Source organism: Montipora capricornis, chromosome 6, assembly GCF_036669925.1.
Source record: "Montipora capricornis isolate CH-2021 chromosome 6, ASM3666992v2, whole genome shotgun sequence".
NCBI classification, from domain to species: domain Eukaryota; kingdom Metazoa; phylum Cnidaria; class Anthozoa; order Scleractinia; family Acroporidae; genus Montipora; species Montipora capricornis.
The window spans coordinates 19,929,155-19,945,773 of NC_090888.1; the positions used below are offsets into that span (position 1 = coordinate 19,929,155).

The window sequence follows — 16,619 nt, forward strand, 5'->3', positions numbered from 1 at the left end:
CAAAAGTCGATTCGATCGAAGACAAGAGTCAGTTCGATCGAAGACTGTAACTATTGCTTAAGTGTATTGAACTTACTATTTATCAAATCGGCTTTTAAGTTGCTTTAACAGAAAACAGACGCGACCATTCTTTATGTTCCAAGCGCATTTGCTTTCGTATTTTGGCGTGCGGAACTGTTTTGCAACGATGAGAAGCTGTGATAATATGTTCCACGGATTCTGTTCCAAACGCAAGTGTTTTCAGCAGCGTTTAATCTCTTTTCGCTCGGTTCTCATTGAAAGTGACAATACTTGTTCGTTTCATCATGGTAATAAAATCTTAAATCCCGTGTTTCAGTGTACGCACGTTATAGCGAATAGCTAATTGAGCATTGCCGATCAGGAACGCCGAGAAAGAAACATTTACTCTTCGATCGCACTGACTCTTGCCTTCGATCGAACTGACTTTTGGTTTCGATCGAAACGACCGGTTACCGAACCCCGACCGGATCAACACTCAGGATCTTAAAATAACTGAGGAGAAAGTGCTGCCTTTGTAATTTCATCTGCAAATGGGTTAGACTTTCAAGTCTTCTTGGACAAGGACTATGAACTATAGGCCCAGCTGTTTCACAAATAATTTTTATGTTCATAAGTTCCCTGAGCTCTAAGCGCGCCCAGTTAGCGCGCCCTACAACAGCCGTGCAGCCCAGATCTCCAGGCCAACTAATGTGAAAAAGTACTGGGTTCTAGAAGATGGACCTGCTATGCATTCGCCATGACAGTAAATAATTCTTGTTGTTGTTTTGAATATTCTTACCAAGACATAAAGTCATCTGTCAACGGAAATTTTGCTTTTGTCTAAAGAACTCCTGTTCCACGATCGAAGTGGTTTCAGGAAAATTGGTGCGATCGGCGGACAGTACTACAAGTCTAATTTAGCCCGAATTGAACTGTTTGCACACGGAAACGCCGGCAGTCTGATAAATATCTGTACTTTGGAATCAAGGGACTTAGTTATCTGTAGCGGTTATTTCTACTTCAGCAATGCAGCAGTTTAGAACGACTTCTCATCAAGAAACGCGAGTGGAGTATATTTCTCATTTTTCGCCAACTCACACCGAGGAGGCGTTTTCCTGCATGAAAGCAATGCGGTCCAAAGGCGAATTGTGCGATGTGAACCTTGTCATCGGCGAGCGCCATCGTCGTATCTCTGCCCACCGAATTGTACTGGCCTCCTGCAGTCCGTATTTTCAGGCGATGTTTACAAGTGAGCTCATCGAAAGCAGACAGCGCGATATAACTCTTCAGGGTGTTGACCCTGACGCGATAGAGTTGCTCGTGGATTTCGCGTACACAGCGAGGATTCAAGTCAGCGAGGACAACGTTCAGGCGTTGCTTCCTGCTTCAAGTTTACTACAGCTAACAAGCGTGAAGGACGCTTGCTGTGAGTTTCTAAAGAACCAGCTACACCCTTCCAACTGTCTGGGAATCCGCGCTTTTGCTGATACACACACTTGTACCGATCTGTTGGAATACTCTCATCGCTTCGCGCTACAACACTTTTTGGAGGTCTCGCAAACTGAGGAATTCATGCTTCTCTCTGTCGAGCAAGTTTTAGAGCTCATATCAAGCAATGATGTTAACGTGGAGAGTGAAGAGCAAGTTTATAACGCCGTGATAAACTGGATTAAGTTCGACGTGGACAACCGCAGAGTATTTGTCCGTGACCTCTTGCCATTTGTGAGATTGCCTTTGTTGAGTAGGGAATGCTTGATGACCCGAGTGGAAACTGAAGATCTCATTAGAAGTACGACTGATTGCAAGGACTTGCTAATTGAAGCAATGAAGTACCATTTGCTTCCAGAACAGCGAGCGATACTGCAGAGCCCTAGAACTGTCTGTCGCAAGCCTACGGGTCAGGTCGCAATTTTATTTGCCATTGGTGGAGGCAGTCTCTTTGCTATTCACAGTGAATGTGAGTGTTACGACCCTAGGATTGACAGATGGTGTATGGTCACACCTATGTCAACCAAGCGCGCTCGTGTTGGTGTTGGTGCAGTTGATGGGAAGATCTATGCTGTGGGTGGATATGATGGTAGTAATGACCTGGCAACAGTGGAAGCATATTGTCCACAGAGCAATGCATGGCTAGTGATGCCCTCTATGGGTACCCGTCGTAGCTGTTTGGGTGTAGCTGTTTTGAATGGGTTGATTTATGCCATCGGTGGATATGATGGTGCTTCATGTCTTAACAGTGTGGAACGATATGATCCATTGACTTCTCAGTGGACGTCAGTTGCTGCTATGATTACTAGAAGGTATGCATTATTATTATTATTATTATCATCATCATCATCATCATCATCATCATCATCATCATCATCATCATCATCATCATCATCATCATCATCATCATCATCATCATTATCATCATCATCATCTTTGTGAACTGGATGATCTTTTTTCTGGTTTGCTTCTTAAGGGAGCGGGTCATAGCCTATGACCAAAGGTCCCTTAGAGTTTTCTTCTTACTCTAGAGCTCCAACACCATTATTATTATTATTATTATTATTATTATTATTATACTATACAGTAGCATACATGTACAGTTATTGTTAATTTCATGACTAATCATGTTGACATTAAAGTTCAACTTTCAACCACCTAAATCCTGTTTGTAGCCACAGTGTTCAGACTGTCAAAAAACATAAGCCAGCATGTGCATGGAAATCTGAGCCAGTCTGAATGCTGGTTATGGCCAATGAACCCATCCTGCTACAGTGATTGATAGCAGTGATAAGAATTTGAACTTCATAGTCTATAGTGTAGTTAAGACATTGGCATTCCTAATGTTGCCCCCATTGGCGGGTAAAATTGTGTGGCGTTAGAAAGAGTAGAATTTTACTTGCAGGACTAAAGGGATTAATGAATGATTCAGTGAGGTTTTTTTCCAATCAAACTGAATTAACTTAGTTTTATCGATTTAAGAAAACACATTATTGTTTTAAAAGACAAAAAAGCCACTTGGGTGTGAGAAAATCTAATTATTATAAGTAAAATTTTGCTATTAACATTAAAACCAACAAACTTTAGTAGGGTTGGTTGCTACACAGTCATTATTCATGAAATATCGCAGACTGTTTTCTGACCTTGGCAACACTAAATAATAATAATAATAATAATAATAATAATAATAATAATAATAATAATAATAATAATAATACCAAAAAGACCCGCAGATTATAAAGCCACACCCTGACAATTTTTGAAAAAAAAGCTCTTTGAAGGAAATCGGGAGAAATCCAAAGTGGAGTCTTTAGAAGTCTTCTTCATCCACTGTTCATTGAACACTTGAACACGTAAACTCAACATTAACATTGAAATGGAAAATACTTTAAAATCTTACCCACAATTTTAGCACTTTAATGTAATAAACATCGTTTCTATCAACGTTGACATATGATTGATCTTTTTCTGGTATTTGTTGACAGGTTTTGTTTCATTCAACACAGTTTTTCCATAGATTTTCTCATTACAAGAACGTGAGTGGAATGTTCGTAGCTTAGTACGCAGGCATTAGATCGGAAAGCTGGATACCAGAAGCAGCCTTTTTCAAATGTTCCCGTAGATAAGCTGCACCCCTGATTTCTAGTGACAATTTACCTGTAGCTGAAAAAGGTGTGGCTTATCTGCGGGTGTTTATGTTTAATTATCATATGTAATCAAGAATTGAAAATTAGGTGTTATTTTGTACCGAAGAAATAGGAATGGTCCGGCTGAGTTTTCTGAGGAGACAAAGCACTATGGCCTACAGACATCTACTTTTGTCTACTGACTTTTTTGAAAGGTGGGGGTGAACCAGGGTTGCTAGGCATCAGGCTGTCGACACCTAGCCATAGGGTGGGGGCATTAGCAGGTCAAGTCCTACATAATGCAATATTAATGCTACTTACCAGTATGTGTTTGTGAAAAGTAATGTGGTCATTGCTACTAATTTCTTTGCAACCTTTCTAATATTATTGTTTATTCCACTTTTTTGATGCATAACCTTTCTAATGAAAGGGCTAAAAACCAGGGCCCGGTTGTTCAAAAGCCGATTAACGCTAATCCCAGATTAAAAATTAACCAAGGAGTTTATTACTCCACTACTAAATGCTGTTCAACGTTGATATTTGGCAAAACTTTACATTAGAAGAAGTCAATCTTGAAAAACAAACATAAGCAAAACAACCTTTCACCAAAAAGTTGAAAACATGAAACAAAAGTGTACGCTACATGTAATCCTGGATTAAGCTAATCGGCTTTCGAACAATCGGGCCCAGAAGGTAAGAAACTTAAAAAAAAAAAATCACTCATTTGAAAAATATGTTGGTTAAATTGCTCAATGTTTCAAACAAACGAAGATTTAAAGCGATTAACCCAAGTATTTTTCAACTGAGAGAAATTTTAACCTTTGACGTCCAAACCGGCCTAAACCAGCCAGACTTATTATTTTACTCTGTCTAACGCCAGATTATTTTACTCGTCAATGGGGAACCCCTGGGAGTCAATGGGTTAAAGGTTTTACTACATGTCCATTCTGCGAACCAGTCACCAGTTTTTATTCCCACTTTACTTGTTGGCTTTATCCCTTGGAAGTCACCTTTTCAGAGCAATGATTCTCAAAGTTTGAAAAAAAAAAAATAAACAAGCCCCAGATTCATGTATATAAATTCACTTTAACAAAGCCGTTTTGTTATCTTCAGGCGATATGTACGTGTTGGTGTTGTTAATGGTATAGTGTATGCCATTGGAGGTTATGATGGTAGTGCACACCTTAATACAGTGGAGTGTTTTGATCCCATGACAAACACATGGAGAGCAGCAGCCAGTATGGCAAGCCGTAGAAGCAGTGCTGGTGTGGCAGTACTGAATGACACACTTTATGTTGTGGGTAAGTGGAAAGGTTGTGTTCCCTTGTACATTAACATACATGTAAGAATAATGAACACTGTGAGCCCTAAAAACACAAAATAATATGAAATTTCAATCGAAGATGTAAGATGTCAGAGTCTTAATATTAGCAGAAAAACAAGCCGGATGAATGCTGAGTTAAAGAGGCACTTCTCGTTAATGGAGGGGACAGCTTTTAACTGGTTAAGAACTACAAGTCCAATACCAAAATAATTAAAGGAGGGGGGGGGGGGGGGGTTGTTAGTAATTAAGTCCAACCAAACAAGTGTCAGCTGACATACATGTAAAACCAACATGTCACAGACACATTACCAACACATCTGACGACACAAAACCAACATGTTGTCCAACTCATGAGCAGACACACTACCTAAATGTATAATGCTAGTACAGTCTTTGTGTCCTATCTGTAGGACTGTAAGGCTGCAGCTGTTATGGTTCAACGGTTCAACATTTTTCGATCTAGTTCAATTTTGATTTTTCTGTTGTTTCAGATTATAAGGAATGTTAGACAAAGGAAAATCAAAACTTTTCAAACTGGTTTGAAAAGGAGTTAAAACCACAACACCTGTAGCCATTGTTATCATACTGTACTCCCACACTACTTTTGTTTGGAAGGACAGCATCAGTAAAGTCATTGCTTTACTACTAATATGCCCTTTTGTAATTCTTCCTTACTTGCCTTAATTTAGAGCAAGCCATTAACCTTTTTGTCTCCTTTAGGAGGGAACGATGGTGCATCATGTCTGAATACAATGGAGCGATATGAACCAATTACTGATTCATGGACTGGCTTGGCTCCAATGAATACAAGACGTAGTACTCATGATGTTGCAGTTATTGATGGCACCCTGTATGCTGTAGGGGGTAATGATGGTAGCTCAAGTTTAAACAGCATTGAGAAATACGACCCAGAGACTAACAAGTGGACTTCTGTTGTCTCTATGAGCACACGGCGAAGCAGTGTTGGGGTTGTTGTGGCTCAGGTGCTGTTACTCTAACACTGTCTAAATGCATGTATGTCTCCAGTTGTTTGACTTTCTTCACGAACATTCTTGCTCGGTTGAGAGTACAATCATGTAAAGTGACTTTTTACAGGGTGAAGTGGCAATACCTAAGTTTTGTCGTGACCACAACACGGCAAGATCCTCTTGAAGGTATTTGTTTTTATGGGAGTGCTTACTGTCAGTATGTAGGCTAAAATACAAGCCAGATAGAACTTTGCACGTAGTGTGCTTGCCTGTGTGGAAAAACTGAATGCTTTCCTTGTAAAGGTTCTCAGCTACCTTAATACAGTTTTGATGAACTTAGAGTATTCCAGACCTTCCTTCTCTTTGTTTAGATCAGGGTTTACACATGTACTGGTAATAACATTAACTTGAATACCAAACTAAGTGGCTTTTTCACTAGAGATTGTGAAATGGCATACAGTTGTACCACAATCTGCAGAACTATTATAGTTACTGTAAATGAGGGTTTTTAATCACTCAGGCTAGATGCACAAGATGGATTTATTGAACTGTTGAGAGTTGGATAGTGATTTCTGTTCAATACTGAAATCATTTACCGGTAATTATTATTTTTAACCCTACTGGCACATGTAGTTATCAAAGTTAAGTTAAAGTTACCTTAAGTGTGGAATGAAACTGTTTTTCTTGTGATGGGAAAGCTTACAGGGTAATTGAAAATGATGCATGACGATTTAAAGGGTTAATTAATACAGTCATTTTAATAATACACTAGTTTCAGGAGAGGGCTAGGGTAGAGAACAAGTTTAGTGATGACTTCCAAGTAAAATGAAAAGAACAATGCTTGTAGTTGTTGAACTAGATGTGAAATACTCTGTTGGGGAAATGATAATAAAAATTATTAAAGAAGTCATTCAAAAGTTTCTTTTATGTGGAAAATGTAATAGTTTCTGTTGTGATTATTTTTTTCTTGGAGCCAGGAATTTTCAGACTAACAAGATTTTATAATGCATGCACAGATTACTACCCTGGATGCCAGAGGTTTTTTCTCTCTTGGAACAATGGAATAGCGAGTAAAGGAATACATGTACACCCAATGTAGCATGTACATGTAGCAAATAGTGAATACACGGAATAGCTATATCGGTCCGCTTGACGTTTTAAAAGAAAAAGACCTCAGGGTACAGATTTCCAGGTACAGTACTTGCGAATTACATGTCGTTGGAGAACCATTCTCAAATATGAGCCTCGAGGTGGGAGGCAATCAATGCCCTTTGCCATTGTGCCTGTTTCCTTGAAAAACACAAAATGTCAGTGAGTCAAGGTACATGTACTTCATAATGCCACTTGCTAACCTGTAGGATATCCCAAGGGTCTAGTGGACTTGGGAAATGGAAAAACACTCTTGGTCATTACAGTACATTTAAAGTATTGTGGCTTTTATTTATTAGGCTTTGCCCGTTCACAACATTACATCAGTTTTTTTGTGCATTGTATTGTGCAAAATGCAAAGGTATGTGCAGAAGTCAAGCATCACTAGAAAAGTTAAAAAAAACAACAACAGAAAGTTAAACAATGTAACTTCAGTTGTATTATATTATTGTACTTTGTGGTAAATTTTGTACCCCTGTATCGAACTTGATGTCTTTTCCCTACTTTACTCGCAAGAGCTTGCATTCTTGAATTGTGAAAAGTTCATACATTTGCTTCATGTTCGACATGCAAGCTGCTCCTTGAACATACGATGTAGCTGGATCTTAATGTGCTTCTCATTTCTTTTTCGACTTTGATTCCAATCCTAAAGCCCTGAAAATGAACAGGTAAAACAAACCATTTCAGAGGAGTGACATTAAGAACTTGTGAAAGACATTGAGGAAACCTAAATATATGTTATTGAATGATTTAGTGAGTAGTATCATGGGATATTTTATTGTCGGGGTCTCGCTGCAAGATGAGTAAAAGTATCCCACTATACTACACACTAAATCGTCCAATAAACTATTAATTTTATTTTTATTTTTGCAATAGTAAATACATGTATAAAACTGAGAATTTGTGACAGATTTGTACATGACAAGTACTGGGCAAACATCAGTACCTCATCTAGTCAAACCGGTCTTCTACTGTACAAATATTGTGGAATATTTGTATTTTTTTCATGCATTTTCTGTACAGTAACTAATACAGTACATGTAACTGTTGGATGATGATGATGATGATAATGATGATGATAATGATAATGATAATGACAATAGTAATAATAATGTTGTAGTTGCTGTCTACAACATTACTTACTCCTCCACATCATCTGTATCTCTGACATTCAACATCAGTGCTCCTGAATCCAAGAACACCATGTTTTGTGAGTTTGAAATCTAAAGGGAAAAAAAATTAATAAATCATTTTATTGTTTCCACCAGCCAGTCCATTGTACATGCACAGTCTGTTGGTTGGTTGGCTAGTCAAATGAAAATGACTTGGATTAGCACCAGATAGCAAATTACATAGAGGATATTACATGCCCGCACGGAGATACCAAATTTCTCTTCGAGTGTTGTAAAAATGATATTTCACGAGTGAGTGCAGCGAAGGAGTGAAATAATTATTTTTCAACACTCGAAGAGCAATTATTTTGTATCTCCAAGCGGCCATTTAATGTTCTATTTATGATATAATAATAAACACCAATGAAATACTCAATCATTTCACGAAAGGCACGATTTTCATATCTAACCATAGCAACAATGATCTTTTCAAGTGTGAAAATAACATGTTATCTTCACGTGTGAAGATACGTATCATGTTTTCACGCAAAAGCTCACTTGGTATTTCATTGGCGTTTATATAATAAATGTCAATTTACAATTATAATGCTACTACATGTATCAAGTATAATACAATAGATACATGTACATTGAATGTAGTTCTTACTGTGTTTGAAATCAGTTGTGCTGCTCTTATCCTCCTCAGCTTCAAATAACCAGGATTACCTTTCAGAGCATTACCTAGGTAATTATTGTCAAGGTTGAACTTAACAAATCAAAGACCTATGTACAACAACTACCAACTACATGTATGTTATAATTATAACCCACATACTGCTACCTACTTGAGCTACTTCAATTAAGTTCCATATTCTTTGGACCAAGACAGCAGTTGACTGACTGCCATTTCCAGAGTTCAGGAGAAAGGGGCAAAAGTGAAGGGGGGGCACACACATTGCTCGATTACAGTAGAAAGAAAGGATATCAAAGTGGCTGCCTTGGCTTCTCCTTCAGCTTGTACTATTTTCTGCTGTCTCTCTTGGATTGCCTTTTCCACCAAGAATTGCGCTCGCTGTGCTTCTTGCTGGGCTGTGAAGATCAAATCAAATCTAAGCTTTTCATTTTCTCCTTTGGGCGTCGCTGACAAACTTTCCTCATCAGCGAGGGCCAGTCCAGGGGAAAACAACGATGTCCACTCAAAAACTATGCCCCTTTACAGGACTAACTCCTTCCCTTCTAAAAGTGACACTTAAAGTGTTACTATGTACTTTTTTGTATTCCAAAACTATGTTCACTAAACACTAAGTGACCCAAGTTTTAAGCCTTGATTGCAAAAGGCACCAGAGTGTTTGTTTTAAGGACGGTGCCTACTATTGTTATTGCGCATCTTGAGATACTTGGATTTCATATGGGTATTGATTATTAATTATAATACAGAGATATTTTTGCGCACTTCAAAACCATGATTGTGAAGAAAGCAAAACTTACCAAGTTCTCTTGGTGTCCAAAAAGAAAATTGGGGGTAACCACTATTTCAGAGATAATTAAGCTTCAATTTGGAAAAGAACGTCATTCATTGCTTTGTGTTTTAAAGCTTTTTACAAATATTGTTGATTAATTATCTTCAAGAAATGCGCGGTTACCCCCAATTTCTTTTTGGATTTTAATAACACTTGTTAAGGTCTGCATTTCCTGCATATTCAGTAAACCGTGCAAAAATACCTTTGAATTAGCAGGCACCGTCCTTAACTGGAATTTTCCTTTTTAATGACCAGTCCACATTACTACTAAAATTTAAAATCTTGAGAGAGCTGGATCAAGGAGAAAATGACGTTAAATACAACTGTACTCACTATTATGAAAGCAATGTGTGTGTAAACAGCTGAATTAATATGCAGCATGGGAGTTTCGGGCTTTCAGACTTTTAACAACTGTGTCGCTAAAGTGGAGGTTGGATGCCTGAGCCATAGCTTCCACTACTGGCAGCCAGCTCCAAGATGGAGACTGCAATGATGGCTGGCAAAACCTGACAAACCAGCCATGAGCCCCCACGCCCTTGAAAAGACAGGCACCCATCACTCATACAATGTAAACAGTGGAAAGTAGAGGGGGGATGGGAGGGAGGGGAAAAAACCGCTAAACCCTCTGCACAAAATGCTCCTTCCTGCCACACCGATGAATAAGCTGTACCATGCAAAGCACGAGGAATCCAACGCATGCGCAAGATGATACAACAAAGCCACTAACAACAACTGACGGCAGTCGCTCCTAGTTAACTCAGTTAAAGTGCATTTAACTTCATTTAAACTTGTGTTTTGCACATTTAATAACCTGTATTGCATGTATACCCTGAAATTTCAAGCTAGTGTGTAAATGAAGTCACTTTTCCCTAGATCCAACCCTCTGAGGTCAAATCGGGCAAATTTTGCCAGTCAGGTGTTAAGCAAGTACACTTTTAAAATCTGAAGAAAAAAAGTAGCTCTTTAAACATTATCATATTACTCGAAGACCAAACAATTTGAATTGCACTCGTCAGTAGGCACTGGTTCAAGGGTAAATGGGTTACATGTACATGTACATGTAGTTGCAGTAAATCAACCCTGAATAATACATTGTACATTTTTACAACCAGGCTTGATTACAATTTCGTGCGTTAGGGTGTTCATCCTCCTAACAGTGTCGAAAAGGAATACATGTACTGGGTAACTGAGCCAAAACAAAATCTGAACTCACCAACTTGCTTTGCCTCAATAGCAGCAGTGTATTCCCTCCCAAAACTCAAGTCAGTCTATAAAAAATAAAATCAAGTTAAAAGTCAGCATCAACATGAATCCTGGAACCAGACTGATGGTTTCTTCTTTTACTTCAAACCACAGAAAGTAAATCATCATCACCATCATCATCATTCTTTTTTCTTCCTGTTATCATCATTATTAACATTCAATGAAGCTATGATCCTCGCAGTTATGAACGCAATTTTAGCAATTGTGTAGAAAAACCTGAATCAACAAAATTGATTCATATGATTTTCGTTCATTGATTTGATCACAGGAACATTTGAACCCACAAGTAACCAGCTCCCAAAATCAGTGGGATCATACATGTAGCTCAGTTGGTTAGAGCGTCGCACTGGCATTGTGAGGTCACAGGTTCAAACCCTGTTGAAGTCCTAAAATTTTCAGGCTTCTCTATGCAATAATTATTGCCGCATTCATAAGTGCAAGGATCATGGCTTCACTTGATTTTATATCCACAGTTCAATAATATACTGTATCATTTTGTTCATTATTATTATAATTATGTAAACAAATGCCTTACATGTAGCTATACATGTAGCTCTGGCAGATCTTATACCGACATTACACCAAAGGACCAATGGTCCTTTGGGTCATTACTTCTCCTTCAACTTTTCAACACCTTCCTTAGGATCCTGTAATGCTGTAATCCTAGCAAGACTGTTTTCTGCAACAATCTTCTCCTGGTGGTAATCCCTACACTGTAGCTTTTCAAACCATGTCTTTTGCTTACTTCTTTGAGTGCACCAACAACTACTGGTGCCACTTCCAGATGACAGATTCCCCATGATAGTTTCCCAATACATCCTTTTTAGTTTTAGTTTTTCAGGACTACACAACCATACACGTAATTACTACTTTTATCAGGATTTCCTTTCTTTACTGCTACAGTACATGTACATGTACATGTACATGTACATGTAAGTAACAAGCATAACTGTGATATTCAGTGTGAAAAAAAATATCCACCTCTAGCAACACTGAGGTGAACAGTTGAAACAAGCAGTTGTTTTAGTATACTAAAACAGTGAGATAATAATTTTATAGCACAAAAAGATGATTTTAATTCATTCATTCCTGCAACGATCAAAATAATTATTTTCGGGCACAAGTCCCATGCAAGTTCCTCGGAGGAGAACAGCAAAGGATATTTGGAGTTTGAGTAGGCAATCAGAGTGCACAGGTCCTCAATGCTAACCACTGTTTTAGTATAATAATCATCATTAACTTATACAATAATACAATACAATACATACTTAATTGACCCCTCCCCATAGCCAACCCAATTGGCTGGAGGCAAACCAGTTGGCTATTTACAAGTGCAGCTGGGAAGTTGAACCAGGGACTACCAGGATCAAATTCAACGAGTGGTCAGAGCGGGTCTTGAACCCGGGATCTCCGGATCTCAAGGCAAGCGCCCCAACCACTGGGCCACACTGCCTCCTTAAGTCTCTTCTTGCAATGATTGTGTTCCATCATATATATAGTTATACACTGTATCAAGTGTCTATAATGTAAGTAAGGCAAAAAAAAGGCCTTTGCAAATAATTATAATTATATTATTTTTAATTACCCTTGTGTGGTTACAAGCTTTAGAACTGGATTGCTATAAACAAAATGGCCATGAAAGTAGACCAAAATAATAAACTCACAATAGACACATCATCCAGGATGATGTAAAAGTCCTTTGCTCGATCAGTTAGCTGCCTTCTGATAAGCAGACTCACCTGCAACATAAAACCACACATGAGGCTACACTGAATAGAAATCATTAATTCAATTTTGTTGGTTTGACAGCACACACATATCAGGCCTCCTGATATTACGTGATGGTGCGATTTCGCACAATCGACCTCAAATCGCATCCGATCGCCCAATTCACGAAAAATCGCATAATTCACAAAAGAATGCACAAAATTCATAAAATAAAACATAAATCAACAAGTCTCTTAGGAGTTCCTGCATAAATACGCCATTTTTAAGATGATTTACCCTTTGAAAACGGCTAAAAAGCCTTTGTTACCTTCAATTTCGTAAATATTTGAAGTTCAAGGCATTATTTTGCATGTGGGGGGCCTGGTACGAGTCTCATTCTTAAAGAGTCGCCAATTGGTGTAACACAAACACCCCCTTTGTTCAGATTAGCAAATCTGTTCAGAAATATAATAATACTGCACACAAAAACAAAGTGTAAGAAGCTAGTCATAGCATACAGGAATATTTAATTTAATAATTATTGATCATTCATTTGGCATGTTAGCTGTGGTGCACCAATAGTGCAGAAGACCTATTTTTTTTTTACTTGTCCAAACTAATGTCGATCAAGATTCATAATAACTGTTTCCTTGTGTTCAAAATGTCTTTATGTTTTTTTTATCCTGAAACCTTGAAAAACAAGCTTAAAATTGCACAGAAAAAAATTCACATAATTTACAATATTTAACGCATAATTGGCCTTTCTAATCGCATAATCTGCCCTGCAAATTTCGCACAATTTGCAATTTTTCATTGCACCCTATCAGAAGGCCTGACATACACAAACAAGACGAACAAAAAACATCTTTATTGTGATGGACATGACAGAAAAAAAAAGAAAAAAAAAAAGACAGAATTAATTAACTTTGAATGGCAAAAATTAATGGCTTTCCAAAATAATAATTCTTTGATTATTCATGTGATAAGATGGCCAAGTTGGTGCCAAAACAATAGAAAAAACGTAGGTCAAGTTTTGCAGAATAATAGTCTGAGTCAATTCCCAAAGACCTTTTCGATATAATTGTTCTTTCCACCAACATGGCCACCATACATGTACAGAACATCTGGTAGAAATCAAAGTTAAGAATGGGGGTTGGAGAAACTAGGCAGTCAAAAAAGGAGATACATGATTTGCACACTAGATCAATGATCATTCATAATTATAAGAACTGCATGTCCAATCAAAACTTACAACCATTCTTTCTCAGAAATGTATTTATTTTACCTCTTGTCGCATGGTTATCAGCTGCGAGGCATTGAACTGGGCCACAACACTCTTCAAAACCTACATACAGTTACATGTACACAAAATAAATATAATTACCCCGTATTAACAGCACACGTAACTAATGTATGGCTACCAAAAACTTCTCTTCAGCTACATGTAATTACCTGCATGTACAATGTATTATACGTGAATGTACACATACAGTACATGTTATTACTGCTATCTTTTTATATTGATGCTTTTCAATCTGCGTCAATTATTACCTCTAACCCCTGCAACAAGTGACACTTACAGATTTTACTTGGGCTATTTTTCCCAACAATAGAGAAATCCTTAGGGTGTGAAGAGATGCACTGTAGAAGCCTAGTTTTCCGAAAAACCCATTCATTAAATAATGAGTGAGAAGAGCACTACTTGTACTAAAGTTAGAAATAAGAAGAAAAAGAAAACTAACGAAAAAAAAAATGTTAATTTAAAGCTAATAATCGTGGTGTACTGTAGGTTTAGGTTTCCGCAATAGCCAGGAACTGAGTGTTGTACAGGTGCCCCACTCTCCCTTCCCCATCCCCCCCCCCCAAACAAAAAAAAAAAACAAAAAAAAACAAAAAAAAAAACAAAAAAAAAAACAAAAAAAAAACAAAAAAAAAACAACAACAAAACAAAAAAAAAAAACAAACAAAAAGTACTAACAATCATGTACAGTGTACACCTTCTTTAATAATTGGCAACCTTCAAAGTCTACATACTCAGCATACCTCATTCATATAGAAGGTAAAACCCTCTCATCAAAGTCCAGTCCAAGTTTCCTGAACATCTCCGGCAGCATAGTGGCCTGTGGACGAGCCAGCACTCGAAGACCAATGTTGACCATTTGCAGATCTAAGGAACATGATTTTTAATGAATAATATTAAGTGATATTAACCCAGACAACAAAACAAGAATTATCTAACAAGGCCTCCCCCAGTTGTTTTTGTGCCAAATACAACAGTAGGTGATTATAGTGGAAAGTGGCCTGATATTCATTAAAATTAATACTTAACCCTTGACGTTCAAACCGCCTAAACCGGCCAGACTTAGTATTTTACTCTGTCTAACGCTAGATGATTTTATTCGTCAATGGGGAACCCCTGGGAGTCAATGGGTTAATAATGCTACAAACTTCCTAACCCATTGACTCGCGGGGTTTCCTTATTGATGTAAAATCGTCTGGCGTTAGACAGAGTAAAATAGTAAAGTCTGGCTGGTTTAGGCCGGTTTAGGGGTGAATGGGCTAATGGGACATTCAGTAGATTGATTGACAAAGCAGGCCTTAAGAATTCTGCCATTTTTCACTTAAAGACAGCCAAAAAAACAAAATTATGTCACAAAGTTCTGAATACATGTAAGTGGGTAACAAAAACATGTATTTCTTCACAAGATTGGCATATTATCCTTTCCGCAGTGTGTTCTTTTTTGTGGAGAAGTGGATGAAACAGTGAACGACATTCTTGTATATTGTAACTACATGTACTCCAAGAGCTTCTGGACAGAAGTACATGTAATTAAGTGGCTTGATGATCAACTGAAGATGTTACAGTGTAATTTGATTGAAAGGCTCTCACTTAAAGATAATAGTGTGGAAGGTTCTTGAATTAAATAATTTTATTGTGGTAAAAAAACAAATCGAAAGTGGTTAAGCATGGTTTGGCTCCGCCTTGTGAGTCCACAACATTTTGACCACTGTGATGACGAATATCGTTGTCGATAAGAGGGCGTACAGACAATACTGAATCACTTTCGATTTTTTACTTATATGTAGTTTGGGACACACACAGACCCATGTAGAAACATAAACATTTAAGGGATAGCTACTAAAAGCACATAGGGCAACCAGGGGTTTCAGTAGAAGCAGGTCAATGGCAGTATACCGCTGTCTGTTTGTCAGAAATTATTTCGCCTCTCATTGCAGGCTACTCTGTCTTGCTTTGTAACTCAACCCTTGTAAAAGACAGAGTGACCACCGATTTACATTATTATTTAGCCCAGTATCTAAACTCAAGAGTTTAATGAAACCCCTGAGCAACCAAGACACATGTTTACTTATTCAAGAAATTTGCATCAAAACAAGTACATGTACTGGTTTAATCACCCCAATACCTTTACTTCCAGTTGGAGAAATAATCTTCTTGGCCTTTGATTCTGATGTCATAAATTATAGGATATTGAAACGCAACACGGTTATCCTGAAAACGAATAAAAGCAAGGAAAAAAAAGTGATTGAAACATTAAATAATCAAGTCTAACACAAATGGTAAAAGTAAAAGAATGAAAGAAAACAAAATTTGTATTGAGTGAGTGAGTGAGTGAGCGCTGAGTGGAGTGACGTGAGGTGAATGTGATGGTGATTGAGTGAGTGAGTGAAGTGAGTGAGTGAGTGAGTGAAGTGAGTGAGGAGGAGTGAGGGGAGTGAGCGGTGGGTGGGTGGGTGGTGTAAGGTGAGCGAACTATGTGAGTGAATGAATGAATGGCTATACCTGAAATGAATTCCTTCAGTTGTACATATTGTTTGTGGATTCCACCAAATTCTGCTGAAAATGTGATCGCCCTGTGACCACCATCAACTTTAAGACAAAGAATAACAGAGAAACTGATTATCACAGGACAGAGGCATAATGATACATGTATGATCCAATT

At 37.9% G+C, this 16,619-nt stretch overlaps 2 protein-coding genes across 2 annotated transcripts; one reads left to right on the top strand and one right to left on the bottom strand.

Moving 5' to 3' along the window:
* The first annotated feature begins 261 nt into the window (after positions 1-261).
* On the top strand, positions 262-6,812 carry LOC138051749 (kelch-like protein 17). Its single transcript, XM_068898003.1, has 3 exons — positions 262-2,300; positions 4,728-4,915; positions 5,659-6,812. The coding sequence occupies exons 1-3, from the start codon at positions 1,027-1,029 to the stop codon at positions 5,934-5,936; spliced, it is 1,740 nt and encodes a 579-aa protein (XP_068754104.1). The 5' UTR covers positions 262-1,026; the 3' UTR covers positions 5,937-6,812.
* Positions 6,813-7,321: 509 nt separating this feature from the next.
* LOC138051751 (prohibitin-2-like) lies at positions 7,322-16,555 on the bottom strand. The gene is made up of 10 exons (XM_068898005.1): positions 16,460-16,555; positions 16,083-16,168; positions 14,701-14,824; positions 13,943-14,002; positions 12,615-12,689; positions 10,901-10,955; positions 9,153-9,256; positions 8,835-8,912; positions 8,199-8,278; positions 7,322-7,709 (listed from the first exon to the last, which is right to left on the bottom strand). The coding sequence occupies exons 3-10, from the start codon at positions 14,707-14,709 to the stop codon at positions 7,673-7,675; spliced, it is 498 nt and encodes a 165-aa protein (XP_068754106.1). The 5' UTR covers positions 14,710-14,824; positions 16,083-16,168; positions 16,460-16,555; the 3' UTR covers positions 7,322-7,672.
* Between the last annotated feature and the right edge of the window lie 64 nt (positions 16,556-16,619).

Excerpts from the sequence above, each read along its gene's own strand:
- LOC138051751 (XM_068898005.1), bottom strand. Across the intron at positions 12,690-13,942 it reads TGATAACCATGCGACAAGAG|GTGAGTCTGCTTATCAGAAG; the intron begins GTAAAATAAATA and ends TTTATGTTGCAG. Across the intron at positions 7,710-8,198 it reads GATACAGATGATGTGGAGGA|GGCTTTAGGATTGGAATCAA; the intron begins GTAAGTAATGTT and ends GTTCATTTTCAG.
- LOC138051749 (XM_068898003.1), top strand. The coding sequence starts at position 1,027 with ATGCAGCAGTTTAGAACGACTTCTCATCAAGAAACGCGAGTGGAGTAT. Across the intron at positions 2,301-4,727 it reads GCTGCTATGATTACTAGAAG|GCGATATGTACGTGTTGGTG; the intron begins GTATGCATTATT and ends TGTTATCTTCAG. Across the intron at positions 4,916-5,658 it reads TGACACACTTTATGTTGTGG|GAGGGAACGATGGTGCATCA; the intron begins GTAAGTGGAAAG and ends TGTCTCCTTTAG.